The sequence below is a fragment of the Clytia hemisphaerica genome, unplaced genomic scaffold (genome assembly GCF_902728285.1).
Source record: "Clytia hemisphaerica strain Z4C2 unplaced genomic scaffold, Clytia hemisphaerica genome assembly, whole genome shotgun sequence".
Taxonomy (NCBI): Eukaryota; Metazoa; Cnidaria; class Hydrozoa; order Leptothecata; family Clytiidae; genus Clytia; species Clytia hemisphaerica.
The window spans coordinates 132,786-159,600 of NW_027104041.1; the positions used below are offsets into that span (position 1 = coordinate 132,786).

The following is a 26,815-nucleotide window of genomic DNA, read 5'->3' on the forward strand; positions in this document are numbered from 1 at the left end:
TTATTTATTATCATTAAAAAGCTTTCTAAAGCAAGCACTATCAGCTCTAACCCTCAAAGAATCTCTACTTCTAGTTTCATGAAACTTTAAGTTAGGGTCTTTCAAAATTATAGCCCATGATTTACGACCGTATTTTTCGATGCCCTGCTTTAAACAATGATCTTCTGCACTAGTGAATTTCACATTTTTAGGTTGTTTTCTGTTAGTTTGTTGTCGAGCAGCCTCCTTTTTGATAACAATATTGTCATTTGGTATATTTAAGATGCTGACTTCCTGTACATCAGCCACGGCTGGAGTGTTATTAGTAGGAAAAGTTTCTGTGATGACCATATCTGTCGATTCGTTTAGTGATTCACTCACTGGTTGGTATGGATCGGTATCAACTTCCATATGGCTTGATGAGCAAGAAGCACTCGAAATCGAATTTTGAGCGTTAGGTTTCATACCTTCTATTATGCGTCGACTATGACTCAATACGTCGTTATCGAAAGAACAAGATATATTATTAAACATTTCAACAAGGTTTTTGTTGCCGTCAGACCTTGCGTCCTTTGTCATCTTTTCCATACATTTACGTCCCTCTACTGCAACGATCCTCGATTGAGTCTTCTTGTAGTGTATTTTAGCTACAGTAGAGCTGTGCTTTTGATCTTCGGTGATATAATGTTGCTCTTCCAAGTTAAGCCTTTCGCTGCTTTCCGTTTCGACTATTTGCCTATAACGAGTTGGGTTGATGTGCTTGCCAATGGCTTCATGAACGAGGATCGTCATAGCTGAAGTCAAGGATTGAAATTGAGTTCCATTTGTTGAGAGTAGAAGGAAGTCGCATTGTGGATTGAGACGAGGTCGGATGTACTCTAAGTACAAATCAATAATCTCTATCGTATCGTCTGATAATATCAAAGTGTCGAAGATATACCTTAAAACAATAAACATGCATTGTTATTATATTATACTATTAATAAAACAGTTTAAATATCATAACAAAATAATAATTATCATATGATAGATGTGATTTAAATGAGAATTAAACTTTGATTTAAAGATACAGTAAGTGATATAAAATGTATGGTATCATTTATTAGATCAAAAATCATCGTTTCTTAAAATTAGGATATCAAGCAGAAAGGGTAGACTTTGTCTTAATCTAATACAAATTCTTTAGAACCATAATCATACCTTGATGCTGTTTTGAACTCTCTTTGATCGACAAATCCACCATTATTTCTTGCTTTGTTAACCATTTCAACCGTGAGAAACTGGTACGTCATAGGTCTTGAGCATTTAACTCGGAGGAAAAGCAAAGTTGTGATGAATCGAATACAGAAGACCAATTCACCTTTCGTTAGAAATCTTGCTTCGTGGCTTTCAGAACACTTTTCAATTATCTTTTTGAACTGTTTCATGTGGAAAGGTATGACCACTTCCATTTCCTCCAACGTTGCCCAGCTGTTTCTGGCGATAAGGGTTTCCAAGTCGAGGTTTCGATTACAGTCTAAGTTCTTTTTCTTTCGAAGGTTTTCATTTGCTCGCCTGAGATAAACTTCCACAACTGTGAAGCAACGAAGAGTATTGTCAGAAACTCCATTTGCTTTTCGAAAATCAATGAAATCTGTAATACACTTTACGTAGTTTACAGCACCGGAGGGACCAACTTTCCATTCTTCTTCTATCACTTTTAGAAACGATATGAAAATTGAAGCAGATGACAAACAACAGTCAACAAATTCGTTAGTTAGGTCAATGTCATTTTCATTGTTACCCATGGCATGCATAAAATATTTCATAGCTCGTTTGCCAATCTGTCTAGCCTCCTTATTGCTTTTTCCACCTCCACAAGATGTTCCAAGCCAAGTTAAAAGTCTCTTCCAATTCCTTCATCCAATGAAAAAGACGGCTTACCGGCAGTAGATGCTCTCTTTGGTGCAACAGGAAAGTCAGTCATGTCCTCACGTTTAACTTCAGGCTGCTCGTCAAAGTAATAGTACCAAGGATGTTTAGTGTTGATATGCTTTCTCAACCCTCTGCAACTTTTGAAGTCACCATGTAAACATAGCTTTATAGGACACGTGTAAAGGTCCCGCTGGTTTGGTCGGAGTTTTAGCGTTCTTTTACCATGTGCAGCTCCCACTAAGCTCTTCCAGTTGACCTGGAGTCGCCTTGGGCGACGCATTATGAATGACCTGATTTGAGAAGAGCCTTTTATGTTTTTTCTTGTCAAATCTTTACAAGGGGGTTTCATTTTACTTTTTATTTGTTCGAATTAAAGAATAGAATTGTTCAATTGACCCCCGTTAGCTAAACGACCAATATATTCCCACCGTTAGCAAACTTGTTCTCCAATAGGGAGAGGAAAATCATACGTCTAGGGAATATAAAAACTTGACATTAGTCATTATTTCGTTCCCGCAATAGAAAGTTAATAAGGAACTCAATATTCTATTATTAAAAATACATTAGTGTACAAATTGTTCCTTGTTATAAAATTGAAGAAAGAACAAATTTGCTCCTTAGCGAAAGTATACATCTTATTCTTTTGTAAGAGAACAAATTATCTGTCAACACAAAAAGAACAAATAATTCATCCTATAAAGGAACAAAGGAACAATTGAAACACAATTTTGAGATTGGAGTCTAAACCATTCCTTATTGAACAGTTTATTCCTTTATGAAAAACAACACAGAACAAAGAGATCCTTAGGGATCAAAGAGTTCTTCAGATAAAGGTTCCTTGCGAGTTCCTTAAATACAAGAACAGACCAGAAATTAACTACAGTAAGGTATATACGATGGCCCACAACTGCCACGGCTAAAAAAGAAAAGCTACGTCAAAAAAAAAATTTCATGGCAAAAAAAGAAAAATCACGGCAAAACGAGTACTTTTGACAACTAAAAAAGAAAACCTACGGCGATCAGAAAAATGTCACGGCAAATAGAAAAGTTCACGGCAAAAAGAAAAAACGATCACGACAAAAAGAAAATGGGCCAGCGGAAGAATTCTGTCAGTAGGGTACTTGCAGGGGCTTGCTACCTCAACCAGCTGTTACCTTGCAGCTGTACCGAACAAAGTTTTTCATCTCTTTGGAGATTTTTTTTGGGACATTTTTTTACCAAAGTATGAAGAAATTTCAAAGAAATATGCCATGCTAAATGAGTGTAAATTGTACCTAAACGAATTCCAATCGGAAAAAAAGCTTCGTTTCAATTGGGATAAAAAAGCAAGGTGATTATTTATTCATGCAAACTGAAAATTAAGATATTAAAGACATAGTGCTTTTTTACATTCCTGACAAACACCAAAAATAAGCCAAGATAGGTCATTCTCACTGGAAGTATAAACTTTAGCTCCTACCGTGAAATCGGGTATTTAGCATCTGTGGAGAGAAACTTATATAGCCATCAAATGCCTCACCAATCAAAGCAGCAAAATTTATAAAATTGCTAAATAATCGATTCTCAAACTAAGTGGTTGTATAATTTTAGAGCTCCCCCATTATGGTGGAGAGCGACCCTTTTTGGTGGAAATACAGATGACTGCTCTCCCTCATAGGGCTCAAAACGCTGATTAGTCGATTTTCAAACTAAGTGGTTGTATAATTTTAGAGCTTTTCCATTGTGGTGGAGAGCGACCATTTTTGGTGGAAATGATACTTAGGAATAGTGGCTAACATATTTTGAAGTTTAAAAGTGCAACAGATGACTGTTCTCCCTCATAGGGCTCAAAACGCTAATTAGTCGATTTTCAAACTAAGTGGTTGTATAATTTTGGAGCTCCCCTATTGCGGTGGAGAGCGACTATTTTTGGTGGAAATAATACTTAGGAATAGTGGCTAACATATTTTGAAGTTTAGAAGTGCAACAGATGTCTGCTCTCCCTCGTAGGGCTCAAAACGCTAATTAGTCCTCAAAACGCTAATTAGTCGATTTTCAAACTAAGTGGTTGTATAATTTTAGAGCTTTCCCATTGTGGTGGAGAGCGACCATTTTTGATGGAAATGATACTTAGGAATAGTGGCTAACATATTTTGAAGTTTAGAAGTGCAACAGATGACTGCTCTCCCTCATAGGGCTCAAAACGCTAATTAGTCGATTTTCAAACTTAGTGGTTGTATAATTTTAAAGCTTTCCCATTGTGCTGGAGAGCGACCATTTTTGGTGGAAATCATTTTTAATGGAAATGATACTTAGAAATAGTGGCTAACATATTTTGAAGTTTAGAAGTGCAAAAGATGACTGCTCTCCCTCATAGGGCTCAAAACGCTAATTAGTCGATTTTCAAACTAAGTGGTTGTATAATTTTAGAGCTCCCCCATTGCGGTGGAGAGCGACCATTTTTAATGGAAATGATACTTAGGAATAGTGGCTAACATATTTTGAAGTTTAGAAGTGCAAAAGATGACTGCTCTCCCTCATAGGGCTCAAAACGCTAATTAGTCGATTTTCAAACTAAGTGATTGTATAATTTTAGAGCTCCCCCATTGCGGTGGAGAGCGACCATTTTTGGTGGAAATAATACTTAGGAATAGTGGCTAACATATTTTGAAGTTTAGAAGTGCAACAGATGACTGCTCTCCCTCGTAGGGCTCAAAACGCTAATTAGTCCTCAAAACGCTAATTAGTCGATTTTCAAACTAAGTGGTTGTATAATTTTAGAGCTTTCCCATTGTGGTGGAGAGCGACCATTTTTGATGGAAATGATACTTAGGAATAGTGGCTAACATATTTTGAAGTTTAGAAGTGCAACATATGACTGTTCTCCCTCATAGGGCTCAAAACGCTAATTAGTCGATTTTCAAACTAAGTGGTTGTATAATTTTAGAGCTTTCCCATTGTGCTGGAGAGCGACCATTTTTGGTGGAAATAATACTTAGGAATAGTGGCTAACATATTTTGAAGTTTAGAAGTGCAACAGATGACTGTTCTCCCTCATAGGGCTCAAAACGCTAATTAGTCGATTTTCAAACTAAGTGGTTGTATAATTTTAGAGCTTTCCCATTGTGGTGGAGAGCGACCATTTTTAATGGAAATGATACTTAGGAATAGTGGCTAACATATTTTGAAGTTTAGAAGTGCAAAAGATGACTGCTCTCCCTCATAGGGCTCAAAACGCTAATTAGTCGATTTTCAAACTAAGTGGTTGTATAATTTTAGAGCTCCCCCATTGCGGTGGAGAGCGACCATTTTTGGTGGAAATAATACTTAGGAATAGTGGCTAACATATTTTGAAGTTTAGAAGTGCAACAGATGACTGCTCTCCCTCGTAGGGCTCAAAACGCTAATTAGTCCTCAAAACGCTAATTAGTCGATTTTCAAACTAAGTGGTTGTATAATTTTAGAGCTTTCCCATTGTGGTGGAGAGCGACCATTTTTGGTGGAAATAATACTTAGGAATAGTGGCTAGCATATTTTGAAGTTTAGAAGTGCAACAGATGACTGATCTCCCTAATAGGGCTGAAAACGCTAATTAGTCGATTTTCAAACTAAGTGTTTGTATAATTTTAGAGCTTTCCCATTGTGGTGGAGAGCGACCATTTTTGGTGGAAATGCTACTTAGGAATAGTGGCTAACATATTTTGAAGTTTAGATGCAACAGATGTCTTTTCTCCTTTGCAGAGGAAAAAGTCGAATATCAAACTGAATTTCGAATATCAAACTGAATATCAAACTGAATATCAAACCAACTTATTTTTAATACCAAAATTACATGGAATTGAAATATCATATTTACCAAATTTACAGAGAATGTAAATATCATATTTCCTATGAAATTGTAAATGTGGTAAGATGACATCCCGGATATTTACATGGAATGGAAATATTATATCTACCAAATTTACAGAGAATTAAAATATCATATCTACCAAATTTACAGGGAATGGAAATATCATATTTCCCGTGAAATTGTAAAGGTGTTAAGATCTGGTAAGATGACAATCTTGTAAAAAGTCCATATTACAAAAACTACACAGAAAGGAATTTTAATTTATAATCAATTTTAAACGACTCCCAAAAAATGGAAAACAAATAGGTACTATGGAGTTTAGAAAACACAGAATGAGGGTCTAATAATAAAGTATTCTATTTCATGAAAATACACTTTTCTTTTTTAAGGTAATAACAGTTTTAAAACATATTGCAGTATTTATATATCTACTCTCTTTAAAAAGATAAAATAAAATGAAAACATATAAAATATAAACTTGTCTTAGACCAATCACACCAAAACGTTTCAAAATGGCACCTTGAAATAAATCAAATAGCTAAAATGTAATAACCTTATAGAAATTAAGTTTTAGTCTTGCTAAATTTTCATACCTGCTAAGCCCAGCTGATATTAATTGCTTGTAAATGCAATGTTACTTGGACCGCAAAAATTAGTTCCGATAATGTAAAGGACTGTTCATGTAGTCCATATGAACATTATGTGAATTTTCGGTTTTCTGCTGTGTAAATAAACTAGTACATAGCTTACACTAACATGCCACCGCAGCAATATAATATTTAAAGAATTCTATAATAAATTGTATAATCATAACAATGTCAATTGCAAGATTATAAGAAATGCATGGGGACAAAAAAATAGTAAGTAACTACACGTTTGGTTAAACGAAGAAATAAAAGATTTTCTTTTTTCCTGAAAACCATATCAGAGTAATTAGACTACTCGAGTACCTAATAAACGTACAGTAGCGAATAAACGTACAGGGTCGAAAATGGAGGCATGCAAACCTAATTGAAGGATCTTTTCAATGAGGTTAGGGGGTAAATATTGGGTAATTTGCTTTCTTTTGACGAGTAGAACAAACCTCAAATGTCAAAGATGGATATTTATCATTAGAAACAAAAGTATTATATTTTTTATGTTCTTCTTTTCGTTTTGATTTTTTTACCCTTTTGTCAATTTTTTTGAACATATCATCAAGTTTGCTTTTTTTATTGCTTTGATCGCAAAGACCTGCATAACTGGTTATATTTCGTTTTCGGCTAGGATATTCTTTTTTGGTCTCAATATTCTCACTGACTTTCGTTGAAGCGTCAGCTTTTTTGTCATTAGTTTTAGCTGATTGAAGAATATCAGTATCAATTGCAAAATCAATTTCTTCTGAATTAAGTTTTTTGTAAAAAGCAAAGAACCATCCTCCTGTATTTTCTGCGAACAATTCATTTATATTTTGATATAATATTTTGTCAGGATTTAAATCATCAATGTAAACCCATTTGTTTTCAATAAAAATTGCACACGCAAAATGGAAACCGCAACTCCTTACAATGGCATGTAATTTATAGTTAATTTCTTTCACTGAAATCTGCTCAAAAAATCTGCAATTGTTTAGGCATAATGGAGTGGAAAATTCTATCAAGAGAAAACTTGGAAGATCAAAAGCTTGAACCTATATTGACAGAGCAAGTATCGCAATTTATTACTGAACTTGGATTAAGAAGAGAATTCAATACACAGTTTGGCCATGAACTTGCATCAATCATTATCTCTGGATACATAATTTCTGAAAGGATACTAACAATGTTACCTGTTTCTCTACGTTCTTTTTCACAACCGCAACTATTACATGTACCTTGAATTACGGAGCTCACTTCAAAAACATGTTTCTCTCTTTCTGATAAGTTCTTGAAAATGTTACTTCCAAAAATCTCTTGAAACTCTGCGTCACTATTTCTTTTTGTAAACGTACTACAATTTTCAATGATCCTTGACCATAATGGTTCTCTAATTTCATCCAGCAGTCGAAAAGCATTACTTTTAACATCGTCATTTTCAAATGGAATTTCCATTGATCCACTTATTTGAAGCAAATTAAAAAAGTCACTTGATTCTTCAAATGATATTTTGGCTTTTATTTCTGGGAGAAACAAGCGATAACAAATTTCAAGAAAACAGTCAACAGCACAAGAAAAAGTACGTCCACCAGTTGATCTGCTAGAATTTCGGAACTGCATTGAATGTTGTGCAGTTCCGAAATTCTAGCAGATCAACTGGTGGACGTACTTTTTCTTGTGCTGTTGACTGTTTTCTTGAAATTTGTTATCGCTTGTTTCTCCCAGAAATAAAATTAAAAAGTCCTCCTCTTCCATTTCTTTAACTTTAATTCCTTGTACTTTCAATCAGCTTGAGGTGCTTACTCAAACTGGGTTTGACAGTGTTTAACCCAACTGGAGGTGCTTACTCACAGCTGGCAGTTGACCGTGCTTCGATCAAACTGTTCGGCCAAAAAATTAGTCAATCTGAATGTCAAAGACAGGAGACAGATTGTATAATTTGACTGTCAGCAAATTCACTGGTTTATATGTCAATTTTTGAAAAAAGTAATGCAATTTGACTGCAAGAGACCTTTAAATTAGAGAACCAAGTGCTTTTGAAAATCCAACTGCTTTTGAAAATCCAACATGTCTGCCAAAAGCCAGAAACGTGACTTCACACTGATATTTACACAATACACTTGATCAATTTCCAAGAACCAATCAGATTGCGGGTACTCAAACATGGCGGCGTTTAACGTAATTTGATTTGTCAATAAAATCTTAAGAGACCAATCAAATCACGCTATTTTCGCCTAATTATTATAGAGATCAGTGATTTTTTACCGTCATTACATGGCGTTCTAAAAGCTGTAAAAGATCCTCTCAAAAAACATGAAAAAATGTCCGCCGCGCATGCCAAAAAAGAACCACTATATTAAAGCTAACCGGGCAACAAACTTTACGGAGCATAATATTAGCCGGAACATACAATACGAACAAACGCGCGCGCGCAAAAATTCGAGATTCCTGTCCAATATCCTTGCGTGAAGCTATGAAGGCCTCCTCACTCGCTGCGCTCGTTGCGGGGGCAATAACATACAAAGAAAATGAAACTAAAGTAAATAAACGTGAAAAAAATAAAAAAAATCTGAACAAAAAGATGTATACATAAAAGAAACACTTTTTAATACGAAAGATTTTGTTATAGAATAAAAAATTCTTATGGTCAAAGGGGTGATTAAAAAAATAAAAGCTAATCAAAACTGAAAATACAAAACGTAGTTTCTCAAAATTTCAAGAAAATCATGAAAATTATTTTAAAAAGCTCTCACTAGGGTTTCAAATTTTTATGACTTCGACAGAGTTAAAATATATAGTAGGGGCTTTGTAATAATAACACCAACAATAAAGGCTCTTGTCTTCTCTTTAAAGTTATATAAAGTTAAGAAAAGAAAATACTTACCGTGAGATCGGGTAACTTGCATCAGTGGAGGCTAACATACATGCATAGCCCTCAAATGAAAGACTTGGCTGGTCATTAAAATTTCTTGTCTTGACCAGACAGGTCATTCATTTGAGGGCTATGCATATTTGCCTCCACTGGTGCAAGTTACCTGATCTCACGGTATAAAATGTCTATCAGTTACATCAATATGCCAAAAACATTTTGTTCAACCACCTTCACTTCAAGATAGGCCACCATAGAATGAACTTCCTTTTATAGGATGAACCATATTCATGTCGCTTTCAGCCTTGCACTCCATCGCAGAGCCTATTTGAGATATTTTTATTCATCCTATAAAAGGAAGTTCATTCTATGGTGGCCTATCTTGAAGTGAAGGTGGTTGAACAAAATGTTTTTGGCATATTGATGGGTCTTTGACAGGTTTTGACACTTTTTGACGAAACATATGGGAACCTCAAAAAAATGCTTTCTTGGACAACCTATCACATAAACACAAATTAATTGATAAAAAATAAAATTGAAATAACCTATCTACATTGGAGCACTAAAAGATAACCCTACAACAATCCAAACAAGAAACAATGTCGCCGTTAAAACATCAAAAAACATACTCCAAGCCAAAATGCAATGTTTATCAAATACAAGTTCACAGTATCTCGTCAGGAAAACAACCAAAACAATCACACAAGTTTCAAAAGTTTATAAAATCCACAGAACCTCTGCTCTGACCTCATTAATGTAAGAACAACTAAGCATTAACTTGTTCCAGAGGTATTGTCCATATAAGAGTTTGTATTCCAAAGCAAATATTTCTTGTACTGTCCATTCTTCTCAACAATTCTTCAACTTGAACCAGTTTCACATCTCAATAGAATAGAATGTTAATACCATTTTGCCAATCATTTAATGTCCAAAGTTATGGGGATGTAGCGTTTTCTTCGTGTCAAGCAAATGTCTCTCAAATCTTTAAGTTGGTTGGTTTGGTATACGTATACGTTCAAAGTGATCGTTTGTCCTTCTCTCGTACCCATGTTGGGTTTTTAGCTTCAACCACTGTCGAAAGGTTGTCTGAGTCATCCGAATATTTTTATCTTTCATGAGGCCCCCCCCAGCGGTTGGCGTGATGGCGTGATGGAGGGTTTTTCATGGCGTGATAGCGTGAAATTTTGAAAAAAACGGCGTGATGGCGTGAAAATGAAGTGCCGGCGTGATCGTGAAATCGAGGTTTTTTAGGCGTGATGGCGTGAAATTTGCAGTTCAGCATGATCGTGAAAGTTATATTTATTATTTGAATCGTAATTCTATGTCCATTTTAGCCAATTAAGAGGGTTTAAATTTCAAAATTTTCTTGGTCGGCCCCAAATATGGTGGGGCCTCCTATAGCTCTCATTTTAAAACATAAAAGAAGCGGTGCAAACAGTTTTAAACACCTGCCATTTATCCTTGTAACATCCAATTGTCTTTAGCAGTTGCTAGCTAGTCTTCAAAATAAAGTCGAATGCTATGAGAGGCTCAAAATTTAAAAATTTTCCCGTCGGCGCAAACCATGGTTGCGCTTCCTCCGTAACTAACATTTTCCTCTCTTTCTTAGATGCTTATTCTTAGAAGCATCAAAGACATCGGGTCCTTTATTTCAGGAAAATATATATTTATAGCAAAGGCTTAAACAGAAAGAAGCAACAGGTTCATTATGAGGTGTAATTTTGAGCAGATTGGCATTGATCAAAGGAATCCTGTGATGTTTAAACCATATTTTGGAAAAAAGAGAGTAAATGAGGGCGATTGTAGCCATACTAAATTGAAAATTTCTCCCGTCCGCGCAAACCATGGTTGCGCCTCTTCGTTCCCCATTTAAAAACTATTCACGCTAATTCACAATTAATGCCAATGGGTCCCGTCAACAGGGGGCCAGAGGGGGCATGGCCCCTCATGTTTTACCAAAAACCTTTGTACTTTTAAAAGATTTCCATTATTTTTACATGAATTATTTTTCAAATTGAATTGAAATGGGTCCTAAAATAGCACTTTGAACCCTTCATAATTCAAAAATTTTCTCCGTTGCCAACCCCGTGGGCTTTGTCAATTTGCTCAAATATACCTCAGCCCTAAAAACCAGGGCCCTTTGATGTGAGCCACCAGTTGTCAAAGAATTTTTGATATGCATAAGTCAAGATAACGTCATTTTTCTATCGGAAACACCCGAAAAAGCTTGAAGTTGACCGCTGTGTATTACTAAAAATGGAAAAACAGGTCAAATTCCTTCAAGATTTTTCGGGTGTTTCCGATAAGAAAAATGATATATTCTTGACTTACGCGAATGAGAATGCCAAAAAACTGATAGACGATCAAACACATACCTATTTATAGGCATAAATTAAGTTTTCATAGCAGCATTTTATCCATACCAATGGGTCTAAACGTGGTCTAAAATAAAACTGAATCAATCCAGAGAATACGAGCGTGAAAACAAAAGTTTCTAGGCGTAATGGCGTGAAATCGAAGAAAATTGGCGTGATCGTGAAAATCAAATTTTTCAGGCGTGATGGCGTGAAATCGAAAAAAAATTGGCGTGATGGCGTGAATTTGGGGTCCGCTGGGGGGGCCTCTTTCATTTTAGATTTGCTTTTTCTCAATATTGCTAACTGAAAATAATAAGTGGTAGATCGATTCATAAAAGGAAATAAAGATAAGACACAAAAATTGAGATTTCCAACTTTGCATCATTCTAGCTCATTACATCAAATTTGACTCTCTAATGTATATCCAGCAATATCTTGACAATCCCATCGAAATATACTCTCAAACTTGGTACTAGGTTTGCGAGGTGACGGGTATGTCCGAGCCGAAAATCGAAAATCGACCCTTTGAGAGACAAAATTTTGGTGATTTTGGGACCCTTTGAGAGACTTTTTCCTAAATTTTGGTCCATTTTTTCCAAATTTTGGTTTGATTGTCACCAAATTTTGGTCCAAATTTTTGGAAATCGTGACCCTTTGAGAGAGAAATTTTTGATTTTCGTGATTTTGGGACCCTTTCAGAGACTAACTTTTGAATTTGTACCCCTTTGAGAGACTTTTGAGGAATGAGAAAAGGTACCCTTATGGCTCGCACATACCCGGCACCCATTTTGCCTAAGTACCCCCCCCCCCGGATTTCAAGTTGTTCGAAAAATGTCGAAATCTCATATTTCGATACATTTTTATTAAATGTAAAGTTCAAATTTACAAATTTTGAAAATATAGTAAATATCATATTTCAAGTTCGTCGAAAAATGTTGAAACATAAAATTTCCAACATATTTCTCAAATTGAAAATTGGACTTTCCAAATCCATTTGAAATATAGTGTAAAGTTCGAGTTTACACTATATTTACAAGTTAGGAAATCTATGATTTCGCCCAGTGAAGATTTTTTCTGCTACAGAGCTTAGTTTACCACTTACTTCAATCCAGGTAGGAGCACTAACATAGGGTGTCGTATCGTCCGCATAATTCGCAACCTTAGTATCCTCAATGATGAAAAAGAGGTCACAGATATAAATAGCGCTGAAATTCTATTGTCACGTGACCTAGCTAGGATTTCCTACTTAGCACGACATCTAGCCCTTCGGGCTTTATAACAGTAAGTCACTAAATTATTTGACTATGGCCCCCCCCATAGGATAGGTAGGGTATAACAATTTTCAGTGATTTACCCCCCGGACAAAGTGACTTTTGGTCCACCGGACAACCCAAATTACCCCCGGACAGAGCAAATTTACCCCTGGACACAGCAAATCTTGATGATTTTTCGCAACCCCCGGACAATATATCCTGCACCCCCCCCCCCATGTACGGACATTTTGTGGAAGAGCCCAATCCGGCAATTACTTCCAATGCAATAGAAAATCATAGTAAACTTCCCTCAGCCTTCTTCAGGCACTCTCAACTCAACACCACTTTGCAAATGATAAATCAAAACACTTTTGACAAAATATAAACAAACTGAAACATTCGATCTGGCCTAACATCCTAAGAAAATTGAATAAATTAATGAACATAATAATACGATTTCCAATGCAGATTCATTTAACAAAAGCTGTTAAACTTGATCTTCTTTCTCGCGGATTACTAAATCTCGTAAGTAGTGCGTTGCTAGTAAGTAAAAAGAAACTGATCCTAATGAACACCCCTGTCTCAGTGACCGGGTGATGTTTGAAAGCCACCGCCTTGGCTATGAAAAAAAGTTAAATTTCGCTGAAATTGAGTTTGAGTTCTCAAAAACCTAATGGAGCCGAGAACTGTTACTTTCACCCTGGGTAGGGAGAATTTAAATTTCAAGCATTAGCAAGTCAGGCTCTCCTAGAATTCATTAAAATGTTGTGTTTTTTTTCGATTTTGACCGGGTCGATCTAGATTGACCAAACTGAAACGCTTATTAGAAACCATAAATTTCCAGGTTTTGATCGGAGTAGAGAAATTCGATTAATTTTGACAGGGCTTTCTCCTCATCATAATACTAGGGCTTAAGATTAAGCTGTTTTAGGTTCGGGCCACTTTTACAGAGGTGAGAAAGAGAAAGAATTTAGAGCTTTAATTTTCCAAATAGGGTACATTTACCCACTTCTCATACGAGGCTTTCAAAGGGTCCCTATAGTACAAACTCTACCATACAAAATAATTTCTTTAGTTAGTGTGGCCATTTCCCTCTCATTTAATTTTCCTCACTTTAAAGTATCATTTACTAAACCACTTGGCACGTATTAAGTAACCAGATACAAAAACATACTTTAAAAAGCCCGAGCGTAAACAATAAAAAGGCAAAAAGTGTTTCGACCCCATTAATTTTGACAGGAGCTCAATTTACTGAATCGAATATCAAATCTAAAGTTTTCTGTGTTTGTATAAACTCCGATTTTCGAATCAATGTTTTAAAACTTTACAATAATAATATTTCTATAGCTTTTTATATTAACATTTGTCAGATATAGATTGCCCATGTAATAGTATATGTTAATTTTCTCTAAAACTTAACAAACCCCGCTAATTGGGCTGTTCCATTTAAAATCTATACAGGGGGAGACAAGCCCTATCAAGAATAGGAGAATTTACACAACTACCTACTTTTACTACTGTAAAAAGGATTCTATTGCCCTTAGTTAGAGCGCTTCCAAATCGTTTGTGGCTATAAGATTTCGTGGGAATTTCCCTTTTTTCTTAAATTTAAGATAGGGTTCCACTAGGTCTGTAACGAAAAGGCATAAAATCTTTTTATAAAGATAGATGTGAAATCTAAAAGGAAGCCAAATTCAAAATTATACTTAACTTTTCAACGTGGAATGAATCCGATCTCCCCTCTGTACATATAGTATAGTGTTGTATCTTGAAGCCACTTCGTGAATAACAAGGCAAAGGGGTTTTCATAGCAAGGGAAAAAGATGACAAAACAGGGTATAGTACCAATCAGGACAACACCTCAAGTACACATATTTTTTATAAGAGCATCCAAAATTATTTAAGTCTTCAGATGTTCTTAAACTTTTTAGCTTTAAGACTTAAAATGTTCTTAAAATGTTCTTATGTGTGCACCTTTTAGTGAGGATTCAAGGGCGATTTAGAGTCCGCGAAGCCTTAAAATGTTCTTAACTTGTTCTTAATATTTTGATCATTGAAGCCTTTTCTCTTATATAGTCTGCCCTCGTATAAAAAAGGTTAAAAGCCTTTTCCAAAGAGTTTTTCCGAATTCAGTTGGAGTTCCGAAATACATAAGGATTTATTGAAGATAGCCTACTAATAAATGTGTGAAATTCGCAAGATGGGTATTAAATATTTAGAGTGCTATATTTTTCATTTCCGAATGAACTTCTTTTTGTCACGAAGACAAAACTTACTATTCGAACTAAGTCCTATCAGCTGAAAAGTGGTTTTTAAATACTCCCTGTAATTCGAGTCTTCCACTAAAGAATAAACCGAGCCTCGGTCAAAATTTACTTTATTGTTTCTAATAGAAAAGCTTCACACCATACATCCCCTTCTCACAGACCCGGTGGGATTTTTTCAGCTAGTAGGGGTAAAAATAGTAGTCCAAAACTCGATGGGGATCGATATTCCCATGTTTGATTATGACTGGGGATTTGAATTCCATTGTTTTCGAGCCAGAAAATTCAGTGGGGATGGGAAGAATAGCACGATAATTTTCAGTGAGGATCGGCTTATCTGTTTTTTAGCGGGGACAAAAATTAGAGTATAATTTTCGACTGGGGACGATATTTTGGCCAATTTTCCAGTGGGAAGGGTTCCCATTGGGTCTGTGAGAAGGGGGTCTTACCATCTTACATCAATTTGAGTCAGAAAATTGATTTATTTTTTCCACATTTTATTCAATTGTATATTATGAATGTTTTACAATATCACAAAAATAACAGTTTTGGTATACATATTAACATTTGATCAAATATTTACAAGATAATGCTTTTAAAAAAAATGAAAAAAACCCTTAGTTTTCTCCCGCTTACAATATATCATTGATGGAATAATGGAGGGCAAAATAGGGGGACAACCACAGAAGGCTAATACCCCGATATACCATAGACAAGATAGTCACATATTTGGGTTGGCTTCAAAATTTTCAATTCTTGAAAGAATTTAAATGAGGCGATTTTGCTCTTTTTAGCTTTTTATGCCTTTTGAAATGTTTTTATTAGGTTTTAGTTAATTTTTCTGTTGCTTCTGTTATTATTTTACTGATAAATAATTTTGGGTTTTTAAATATAAACTGATTAAGTTTTGGTTTTAGATTTTTGTTTATTTTTTTTTGTTCGTTGATGATTTTGTATGTTTCTTCTGGTTTCTTTTTGAAAAAAAATTCTTTATGTTTTTTTGTTGCATGTGTTTTTTAAGGTTTGTTAGTTTTATTTTGCTTTTTGAAAAAAAAAGTTTTTGTTTTTTGTGCATGTGTTTTAATTTTAATTATTTTTTTCAGGATTTTGTTGGATAAGTTAATTTCGAGATCGGGTATGAATAGATGCCATGAAATAAAAAGGTCAAATACCTAAAAAGAAATTCCAGAAGTTCTTTATCGGTTTCCCAAACATTAGAATATATGAAAATTAATTTAAACATGCTGTGAAATCGAAAACGAAAAAAATTTCATCTTTTGACAAACAGTATTATAGTTGAGGGCAAAGAGATCTTGTTTGAATACTGTTGACCAAGAAAATAAATTTCAAATGTTTTAAATACAACATCATGAAAAGAAAATCAATATAAAGTAATTTTTGAAAACCAAAAATATCCGTAGAAAGTTCTGGAATTTCCTTTTGGTATTCGAACTTTGTTCATTTGTGTTTTCACGAAGTAATGTTTCATACGGAAGCACTCAAAAAAAACTGGGTGTTTGCCACTGATTTTGAATTTGTAATCATAAACCTAGTGAGAAACACCCGGGATATTTTGGGTGCTTCTGCATAAAACATTACGTCATGGAGACCTCGACCGACCTCGAAAGAAACTTACACATTGTTTATAGGAGAAACGACTGTCTCTCTATCTTCAGGGGTAGGGGTTACCTTTTGGGTATGGTTGGTAAAAGATACCCTCTGGGTGGGGTTGGTAGGGACCTGCCCTAATTTGGGATTGGTTAAATTCTCGCTTTTTGACGTTTTAGTATCGTTATCCTTTTCTACATGGATATGATCCTCCTCTTCTTCTTTTCTGTCGTTCAGTGGTGACATGGGCGTTGTTCCAATGGGCGTTGTTCCAATGGGCGGGGTGGTTTCTTGATGATTACACTGATCTACATCTTTGATGATTGTAGATTTGCATTTATCATCAATCAATTCAGTGGATGTCTGTGACAAAGATTTTTCTAGTGTCTTTGATTTTCTGAAGACTCTACCAAACATTGATGATTTTTTAGGTTTTTCTTTTTTGCCTTTCTTGTTGTCTTTCTTATTGGCTTTCAAGTTTTGTTTGGAAGGTGTTTCGGTACTTGTGTTGCTACTGGTAGCAGAAAGGGGGGCGAGGATGGTGGTATTGTCTCTGACAGAGTCAACAGTCGGTGAGCTTTGTTCAGCTCCACACTCGGTTGCCGGTAGAAAGGGCATACTCTCGTCACCCGCCATTTCTCGAAACCGAGTTGATCTTGCGCTTCCACACCAACGACCTGGATTACTTAATTTCTTCAGAGAACTTCCAGCACGCGATGCCTTCATAGCAACTCGTTGCGCAAGCGTTCTTTTCTCGCTCGCATCACATAATAGCTTAGCTTCCAGCCTACTTTTCTCATTACGTAAGAGCTCAATCTCTTGCTGATTAGTCAAAAGCTGATTATCTTTATCAGCACACACAGCGACCAATTCGTCGATACGTGTCGTGGCTTTTTCATAGCGCACGTTCGATTCGTTGATGCGCGTTGATCCAGTATCAACTTCCGCTTGTAAATCTGCGATTTTGTAGTTCCGCGTTGCAATGATCTTATCCTGTGTAGAGAAAGACAGAGTAGATTAATGGGCTCTTCCAGAAAAAATCCGTTCATGGGGGGTGGAGGATATATTATTTTTTCATGAATTACCCCTGGACATTTTGATTTTTAACCCCCTGGACACGGGTTATACCCCTGGACAAACATCAAATCAACCCCGTGGACACAAAAAATTACCCCTGGACATTGGAATTTACCCCCTGGGCATTGCAATTTTTTGGTATTTTTTCAATACCCCTGGACAATTCATCCTCCACCCCCCATGAACGGATTTTTTCTGGAAGAGCCCAATTTGCTAAATATTATGAGATCCCCTAGCGGTTTTCGTGATGCCGTGATTGGCGTTTTTCCAAGTTCGTGATTTTGTGATTTAAGATCTTAAAGTGCATGATTTCGTGATTGGAGGAAACAACTTGATTAACGTGATTGTGATAGAAAGGAAATTTAACTCGTGATAACGTGATTTGGATTTTTTTTTGCGTGATTTCGTGATTTGAAAGGTGACTGGGAGGCCTCTATTATAGTCTGTTAAAAGTACTTTTGTCTCAGTGAGGTATATAAGGAGGCTTTCCCATCTCGAAATTCTGCATCTTTCAGCTAAATTTCAAGAATATAAACTAATTTGCTGTATAAAAAAAATAAGTGGATTCATTCCCTTCCAAGAGATTTAAACCTAGCATCTTTGGGCTTAGAAATGAATGGTTCATAAGGAGCGGATTGACTACAATCAAAGTCATAATATTTGAGAAAAAAGGGAAATTCCCACCAAATCTTACAACCACAAACGATTTGGAAGCGCTCTAAATTAGGTTGGACGAGTAGTGTTTTAACTCTGAATTTTAACGCTAGAGTTGAGACTGAGGATCTGAGGAACTAAAAGTTCAAGAATGATCCGATAGGGCTCAGAATATACCCTGGAAGTCTATAAACCCCTCCCAAATTGAAATATTCGAATGAATTTATCAATTTGCCCAAAAGCGACTTTTTCTTCCGATCTTTAAATATCTGAAAACAAGGAATTAACCAAAATTCCCAATATATTTTGACCCTAATTGTAGGCCGAACCACGTAATATTATTGCGTTTAAGTAGTGTTTGACCAATCGAATTGCTCTAAATAGGTCACGTGACTTGTCAAATATTACACCCTCTTTTGATATAACCAGAATTCGCATTATTTTCTTAGTAATTTGTCAAATCTGAGGCTGGAATTGTTCTTGATTTGTTCATATAAAAAAAGTGCACTTTTTCTGCAATACATGTTTTTTCTTTTATAAGCATAAAATTTATAAGCATATGAAGGCTCAGTTTTTGGTACCTAAACAATGGCTCTATTGTTCTCAAACTAAACATAATGCGAGCCTGATATAGGGACAAACACTTGCTTATAAAAAAAACATGTATCGTACCCAAAAGCCACTTGCAGGACTTGAACTTTGGAATCAGAAAAAGGGAACTAAGGGACTGGGTTTGAGTTTGAATTTCCTTACCTTTTCGCTCATCGAGTTTTGTAAACGATTTTTATCATTTTCAGAGTCCTCCAATTCATCTTTAAGTGAGTCGATCATACATCTTTGATCAGACATTTCAGCATAGACATTTTCTAATTGTTGGCTTGCCATATCCATCATCTCGCCATCAGCAAACACTTGATCGTCAAGATCTTTGACTTTCGATTTGAGGAAAGCATTTTTTAATGTAGTGATTGTGAAACGTTTGATAAATGTTTTTCTGGAATACTTTGTATGTGTTAAGTCCTAGAGAAAAGAAATAAAAGTGTTTTTCATGTTTCATGATATTGATTACGTAATGTTCGAAGTGGCTGCTCATATTTGAATACACCCCCTTCGCTCGCAGACGCACTGGGAGCCCTTCCCACTGGAAAAATTAGCCAAAATATCTTCCCCAGTGGAAAATTATCCTCCCATTTTTGTCCCCACTGAAAATTATTAAATAAACCAATCCTCGCTGCAAAATGTTATGTTATTTTTCCATCCCCATTGAATTTTCTGACTTGAAAACAAAAGAATTTAAATCCCCGGCCATAAGAAATATGGGAATACCAATCCCCATCGATTTTCAGTCAGTTATTTTGACCCCCACTGGCTGAAAAAATTCTACCGGGTCTGTGAGAAGGGGTTGTTTGAATAGTATATAGTTCATTGAGAAAATCAGTATGACAAAAAATACTTTTCGATTTTATGATTATGGGAAACCTATGATAGCTTTTAAAAAGTGCCTAACCTAAAGACAACTGCTGACAACAAGTTTAACTTTCTTTTTTCTAATATATCCAACCATAGTTCGTATAAACAACTCTGGTCTGGAAGCTTATTTATTGTTTTAATCTTTTTTTTTTAGCTTTTTCCTTCAAAAGATAAAAATCGATTGCTCAGTTTTTGATCACGTTACCAAGTATTCCTCGTGGGATTGGTTTAAGATTTAATCACATGATCAAATAGCGAGCAAAGCAAAATAATTTCTCAAACACAAGTTCAAGTAAGAAACAATGGAAAGTTTTTTATATGGACTATGATTCAACCACCTCCAAAACTACTTTACCGTGAAATGAAAGCAGAACTTACTTTACGTAGAGACGATTTATCCGATCTTAAACATCGAATGGTTTCGTTATGTTTAGTGATTATTTCCTCTAAAGTTTTGACATAATCTTCTGCATTTTTATCAAGAGATGTTAGAGATGGAATTGAGGATGTCATCTGGACCTCCTCATTGAAGGCAACTCGTTTACGTTGTTTAGTCGTCTTCTTATTATTACTTGGATACGATAAAGTTGATGGTTTGGTGTTCGGTTTGGTCACGTTAGAGTCTCTGGTAGAAATGGTCTCAGTACTTGGAATAGGTAGAGTTGATGATTGGGTAGTGTGTTTTGTCACGTTAGAGTCATTGGTAGCAATGGTCTCAGTACTTGGAATAGGTAGACTTGATGATTGCGTAGTTAGCTTGGTCATGTTAGAGTCTTCGGTAGGAATGGTCTCAGTACTTGGAGAAGATACAGTTAATGTTTGGGTAGTGTGTTTTGTCACGTTAGAGTCTTTGGTAGCAATGGTTTCAGTACTTGGAATAGGTAGACTTGATGATTGCGTAGTTAGCTTGGTCATGTTAGAGTCTTCGGTAGGAATGGTCTCAGTACTTGGAGAAGATACAGTTAATGTTTGGGTAGTGTGTTTTGTCACGTTAGAGTCTTTGGTAGCAATGGTTTCAGTACTTGGAATAGGTAGAGTTGATGATTGCGTAGTTAGCTTGGTCACGTTAGAGTCATTGGTAGCAATGGTCTCAGTACTTGGAGAAGGTAGACTTGATGATTGGGTAGTTGGTTTGGTCATGTTAGAGTCATTGGTAGCAATGGTCTCAGTACTTGGAATAGGTAGATTTGACGATTGCGTAGTTGGTTTTGTCACGTTAGAGTCTTCGGTAGGAATGGTCTCAGTACTTGGAGAAGATACAGTTAATGTTTGGGTGGTTGGCTTGGTCACTTTAGAGTCTTTTGTGGCAATGGTCTCAGACTTAACAGCTTGGGTGGATGTTGGCATATCGCACTTAGCTTCAATGCTAGGTGAATGATAATCTTCAGCGCTGGATTGACGGTTAGCAATTTCTGTTGACTTTGAAATAGTGATAATATCAGAAATGGTCGAGAGATTCTGCATCTTAGTGGTTGTTTGAAAGCTAGATGTTTTAGTTTGCAAGGTGGTCGCAGCAGTGGAGAGATGATCTTCAGTCTTTGGTTGAAGTTTAGAATCTCCTTTAGACTCAGAAGTAGTGGAAATGTCAGTAAGGGATGAGACATTCTCTTTTATCTCTGTAGCAGTATGAATGTTGGATGTTTCTTTACTCTCTGTTTGCGAGGAGGTTGCATCAGTGGAGAAATGATCAAGTTTAAAATCTTCTTTAGGCTCAGTAGCAGTGGAAATGTCAGTAAGGAATGATACATTCTCTTGTATTTTGGTGACAGTATGAATGATCAATGTTTCTTTAGTTTCTGTATGCGATGTCAATGGTGAATTATCCATTTTATTGTTTGTATGAGAGACGGACAGCTCATTTGGTTTTAATGAAACTGTTTGTGTATTTTCGTCAACCAGTTTACACGTTGTTATTTTGTCACCTTCTTTAGTAACGAGTACATAAGATGAGTAAGTATCAATGTTATCCAGCAAAACAAAAACTTCTGATGAATTATTAGATTTTCCGACTTCCACATTGGGAGAATGTTGGCGTGGTTCGGATTCGCTGGAAGCATCGGTTTTTGACATAGATTGTGGCTCATGATTGGCTTCGGAGGATGATAGTATGTTGGTTACAGCAACTTCTGATTCAAAAGGAGCTTTAGATTTGAGAATATTGGCATTAGAATCAGTATGGTTTTCATCAGTTTCAATGATGCCACACACTTTGGATTCGTGAATGTTAGCATCCTCGTTATTTTTGGATGGTTTGGCGTTGAAAACAGTTGTTGTGGTTTGGTGTTCACATATATTCTCCGAAGTCCCTGATAGGGTGTTATCATCTTCGGTGATGACGGTTTCAATGTATTGTGTTTTGATTCTATTAGTTTGAGTATTATCAATTTCGATTTTATCATTTCTCATATCTACAGTTTCAGCGGCAGCGAGGGCGTGGGCGTCAACAGTTTCGTTGGTGGGAGTATCATCGGATTTAGAATCTATATCGACAGTGGGATTATCACCTACAGATTTGTTGGTAGTAGCATTTCCAGCGTTATTACACTCCTCTTGGAGGTTGGGAAGGGCGTTGGTTAGCGAGTTGGCGAAAACAATCACTTTCGATTCTTTACTGCCTCCCTATAAAAGTTTTAGAGAATATCTTCTTTAATCAGAATGTTCTTGTCTTTCGATACCAGAGCGAACATGAGAGATTTGGCATGAGAGGGGGGTGGTATTTTTTTCACTTATATACTCGTCAAGAATAGGTTTACATAGCTTAATGAGAACTCGAGACTTAAATTTGACCAAAACCCAAGAACAAACTCAAAACATGGTCGGTCCTTGGAAATTAGAAATTTGCTGAATCTTTAACTCTTCCAGCGCGCAACATTTAAAAAAATGCAAAATTGCTCAAATTCAAGTCTGCAACATCAAAGATGTAAAAGTTATCCAGTATTTGCCTTCATTAAACTTCTAAACTTCAAGAAATGATTTACCTATGTTAACTTTGGGATTTATTAGCCTTACGGACACTTGATAATTAGAAGGTCTAAGAAATACTTAGTACAAACAGTGGAGACACCCAGGGTGGGTTAAATAGGCAAAAATGGGTGCTGAGTATTTGCGGATGATAAGAGTCGGTCTTTTCACCTTCCAAAGTCTCTCTAAGGGTTACGAAAATCAGAAAAAAAAATTCAAAGTAGTCCCTCAACGTGTAAGGACGATTCTTAGGGAATTTTTTTTATTTCGAGGGGAAAAAATGTAAAAGAAGTCTAAGGGTGGGACATTTTTCAAAAATTGATGAAAATTTTTCAAAAAAGTCTCAAAAAAAAAGAATCGAAAGCACGAAAAACGTCCAAATATGAAATGAACATCACTGGGGCTAAATAAAGTTAAACTCATTTATATCATAGTATATACCTTTTTATCTTCAGTGACGGTTGATGGTGGCAATACATTCTTCGATACAGTTACAGATGTAGATGCAAGAGATGGATTATTGGACTCGGAAGTCTTCTCAGAATTGGCTGTCACTCCTAAAAATAATGAACAGAACCCGTCTTTGTGTCAAATAAATCTGTGTTATTTTTAACCCTATTCGTCCTAGGGGAGGGGGCTGTTTCTATTTGGGGATAAAACTATTGTTAATAGCTCCTGAAATAATAGAGCTTTTGGCATGAAATTTTCTGTAAATTCTTAACTTTTATTTAGCTTCAAAATACAAAAAATTTGTCACCTAACAATTTCCACACCCTTGAGCGTGATGACATTTCTGACAGTAAGGTGTCACAAAAATTGACACATTTTCAATACAAATTTATTTTTCATGTCAAATAATATATCGTTTAAACAGTAATTTATTGAATATTTAGGATAAAATAAGCATTTTAGACGACTCAGGGAACTTTTTTCTAAAGTGTTTGTTAAAATACATACACTTTTTTTTTATAAGAACCAGTAAATCTTTGTTGAGGCTCGGCTGTTCTTATTTTTTTGGCACTTTGAGCCTTGAATTGTTCTTATTTTGCTCTTATTTTTTCTAAGGTAAAAAACAAGTTTTGGCTATTTACTTTACTATTTAGAGGATTTTAGAAACCAGTGATTCTTTTTGCTATAACTCTCTAACTTCAGCCTCTCCACTGTTCTTAAATTGTTCTTATTTTTTGGCATTTTTGAGCCTCATTGTTCTTATAAAATTGTTCTTATATAAAAAAAAGTGTAGCTTTTTAAAAGACCATGACGAGTGAAGTCATCAAAAGTGGTACAGAAACAACCCCCCTAGTTTTGAACCGCCTCTAATAGCCTAGTATGAATAGGGTTAAACAGTCGGCCAGGCAGAAGTCTTAAGTTTTATCTTATGGCAGAAATGATGCTCGGAATTCAAGGCTTGGTAGACTTGCTTTGACGTCAAAGTTGAATTTAGAACGCGTATGCTTATGAACGAATAAATATTCACTGAACGATGCTTCTTGAAGTCGATTATTTCACAACGTTGTTTCCTTTTTTTTAATTTTCTATATTGATAATGTATTCCACTGCTAACTATCTTCCTAACGACCATAGATTTGTAAAAATCCTTCTCTTATTTCCGATAGTGAATTTTTCATACTTGCCATGTACAAAGTATAGATTTTTGCCTGATCATAGTCATTATAAAAACACTGGTCTGGAAGGCTTTTTGTCTCTTTTTATTGTTAAAAGATGGAGCTTACGTGCCAACATCGATTTATTTTGCAAACTTTTTGATCATGTGATTAGAAAATAGACCAATCCCAAGAGGAGATTTTGGTAACGTGATCAAAAAGTATGCAAATCGCAACTTGTCTTTTGTTTGTAACAAAACAAAATTGAACAAAAAGCTAAAACAATGCATTACCAGACCGGGTTTTTTTTATAATGACTATGGCCTGATGTAACCAATAAAACTATGGCATGTTTTACATTTTCTGTTACGCCAATTATTCCTGAATCTGAAAATTTAGAAATCGGAATGAAAAAAATTGATGAGAAAGAGAATGAAGATTTTTACGAAGAAGAGTACGTATTTCAACTTGGAAGGCCTTTTTTTCGGCGAAGAAAAAACATTTTGAAAATTATTTTTGCATTATAAACCAGCAAACTAAAAAATGAATTTTCGGAAAACTTTTGTAAAAGCTTCTTTGTCTCAAAATCTTGAAAAGTGTTTTTTGACCAATTTTTTGTCCTAATTTTTTTGTAGAAAAACAGTCATAATTTTTAATACATCAATTTAGAAAATTTTTGCGAAAATTTTAAAATAGCGTTCAATTCTTTGCGGATAATTTAAAAACATTTCGGAAGAAAAAGGTTGATTACCCATTGAAACTTAGCATTTTTTGTCAAAGAGGGTGATAGAACATTTTATTAACGTCTTCATAACGTTCATAACGTCATTTTTGTTATCAAATTTTAAATTACTCTAGACAGAATGAATCTGTAAACAATTTGTAAAGGCTGTTGTTAGTTAAAAATGTCAAGGAACCCAAAACAAAAGTTTTATCTTCAGATCCCTTAACAAATTTTTTGACAATGGTCAGAGCCCTTAAGTCATACCTTACTTATGTCAACTTCCATTAATCTTTAGAATTTGGGCTTTTTGAATATCCATCCGCCTGGAATGTAGCTTCCAATTTAGTTACTCTCGGGCGCTTAGCAAACGGAGGAGGGAGGTCTTCAAAAATTAATAATAAACGGGGTCCCTAATTAACAGGTTATTAATTAATTATTAATCATTAATTAACAGGGTTAGAAATTCTAGAAAATATTTTCAGAAATAAGTAAACATTAAGATTAACGAGCAGGGGGGGCGTTTATTAGGCACCTGAGATAAGTCATTCACTGTTAAAGTCCTTCTGAACCTTGATTGTTACTCTTTGGAAAGGTGGAGTGGCTTATTAAACACGAGGACAAATCAGAGTCACTAAAACTACCCTAAGATCACAAGGTGGAAAAAGTTTAACTTCCGGTAAATATATAGTCAGCATCCGGCAATAAATAACTGCTTCCCCTACACTTTTCTGTAAACAGACCCGATATTGGAAATTTCCAAAATCATTGCTGTACACTGTGCCACAGGTGAGATACATTCTGGCACAGCGTAACCCTACATTAACAGCCTACAGGTGCTATATTGAAAGGGAAAATCCATCCGAAATCTAAGAACATATTACATTCAGTTTGAATGCTAGAAAGCTTCATTATGATTTCATCTATATGTTTTATTCAATTACTCTAAATCGAAATTAAAATAAATTAAAATTTATATTATACCTTTGATTTCATTAATGATGTCATTTATTAGTTCCGGTGATGACGGTTTCAAGATTTCACGCAACTCCGCAAAAGGGTCTTTGGTGAGCGTAATAGCGGCAGGGTTGACGGCATTTGATTTGGTTCCACTTCCGCTGGCGGATACCATGTTAGCCATACTAAATGTGCCACTATCATGGCTTTTATAATCACTGTCTTTAGAGACTGATCCACTAGAGCGTGGTCTGGCTCCTTTACGTCTCCATTCGGTCATCTGCGACTCAGGTGGGGCAGTACCAGAAAGTAATGCAGGAACGCTTGATATACGGTTACGTTTAATCTGTTCTTTAGTGCACGAACATGTTGAGGAATTAACCGAGGCTAAATGTAACCCACTTGCCATTGGTAAAGTAGCAGAGCTAGGCGTACACCAATGCATAGTGACGACACTTTGCGGAGCCAACAAGGCGCTCTTTGATATCCCATTAAAAGCTTTTGGAGTAGTATGGTTCTTTGGAACGTTTTTATTGTTTTGTTTACTCATGATGATGTTGTTGTTAATATAAGCAGTGTAAAATGTTCTTGTAAGTGTTGCTGAATGTTCAAAGTTGTTTTGTGAGTGAGTGTTGGTAAGAAGTTGAAGAGTGGTGTTTAGAGCGTCATGTTGTGTTAGAAGCA

At 35.6% G+C, this 26,815-nt stretch overlaps 2 protein-coding genes across 2 annotated transcripts; both read right to left on the minus strand.

The window, feature by feature from the left end:
- LOC136811803 (uncharacterized) lies at positions 1–1,855 on the minus strand. Its single transcript, XM_067068431.1, has 2 exons — positions 1,180–1,855; positions 1–919 (listed from the first exon to the last, which is right to left on the minus strand). Exons 1-2 carry the CDS (start codon positions 1,785–1,787, stop codon positions 1–3), a joined length of 1,527 nt encoding a protein of 508 aa, XP_066924532.1. The 5' UTR covers positions 1,788–1,855.
- Positions 1,856–16,401: 14,546 nt separating this feature from the next.
- LOC136811808 (serine-rich adhesin for platelets-like) lies at positions 16,402–26,815 on the minus strand. The gene is made up of 5 exons (XM_067068435.1): positions 26,159–26,815; positions 23,291–23,406; positions 20,267–22,507; positions 19,172–19,438; positions 16,402–17,680 (listed from the first exon to the last, which is right to left on the minus strand). The coding sequence occupies exons 1-5, from the start codon at positions 26,679–26,681 to the stop codon at positions 16,712–16,714; spliced, it is 4,116 nt and encodes a 1,371-aa protein (XP_066924536.1). The 5' UTR covers positions 26,682–26,815; the 3' UTR covers positions 16,402–16,711.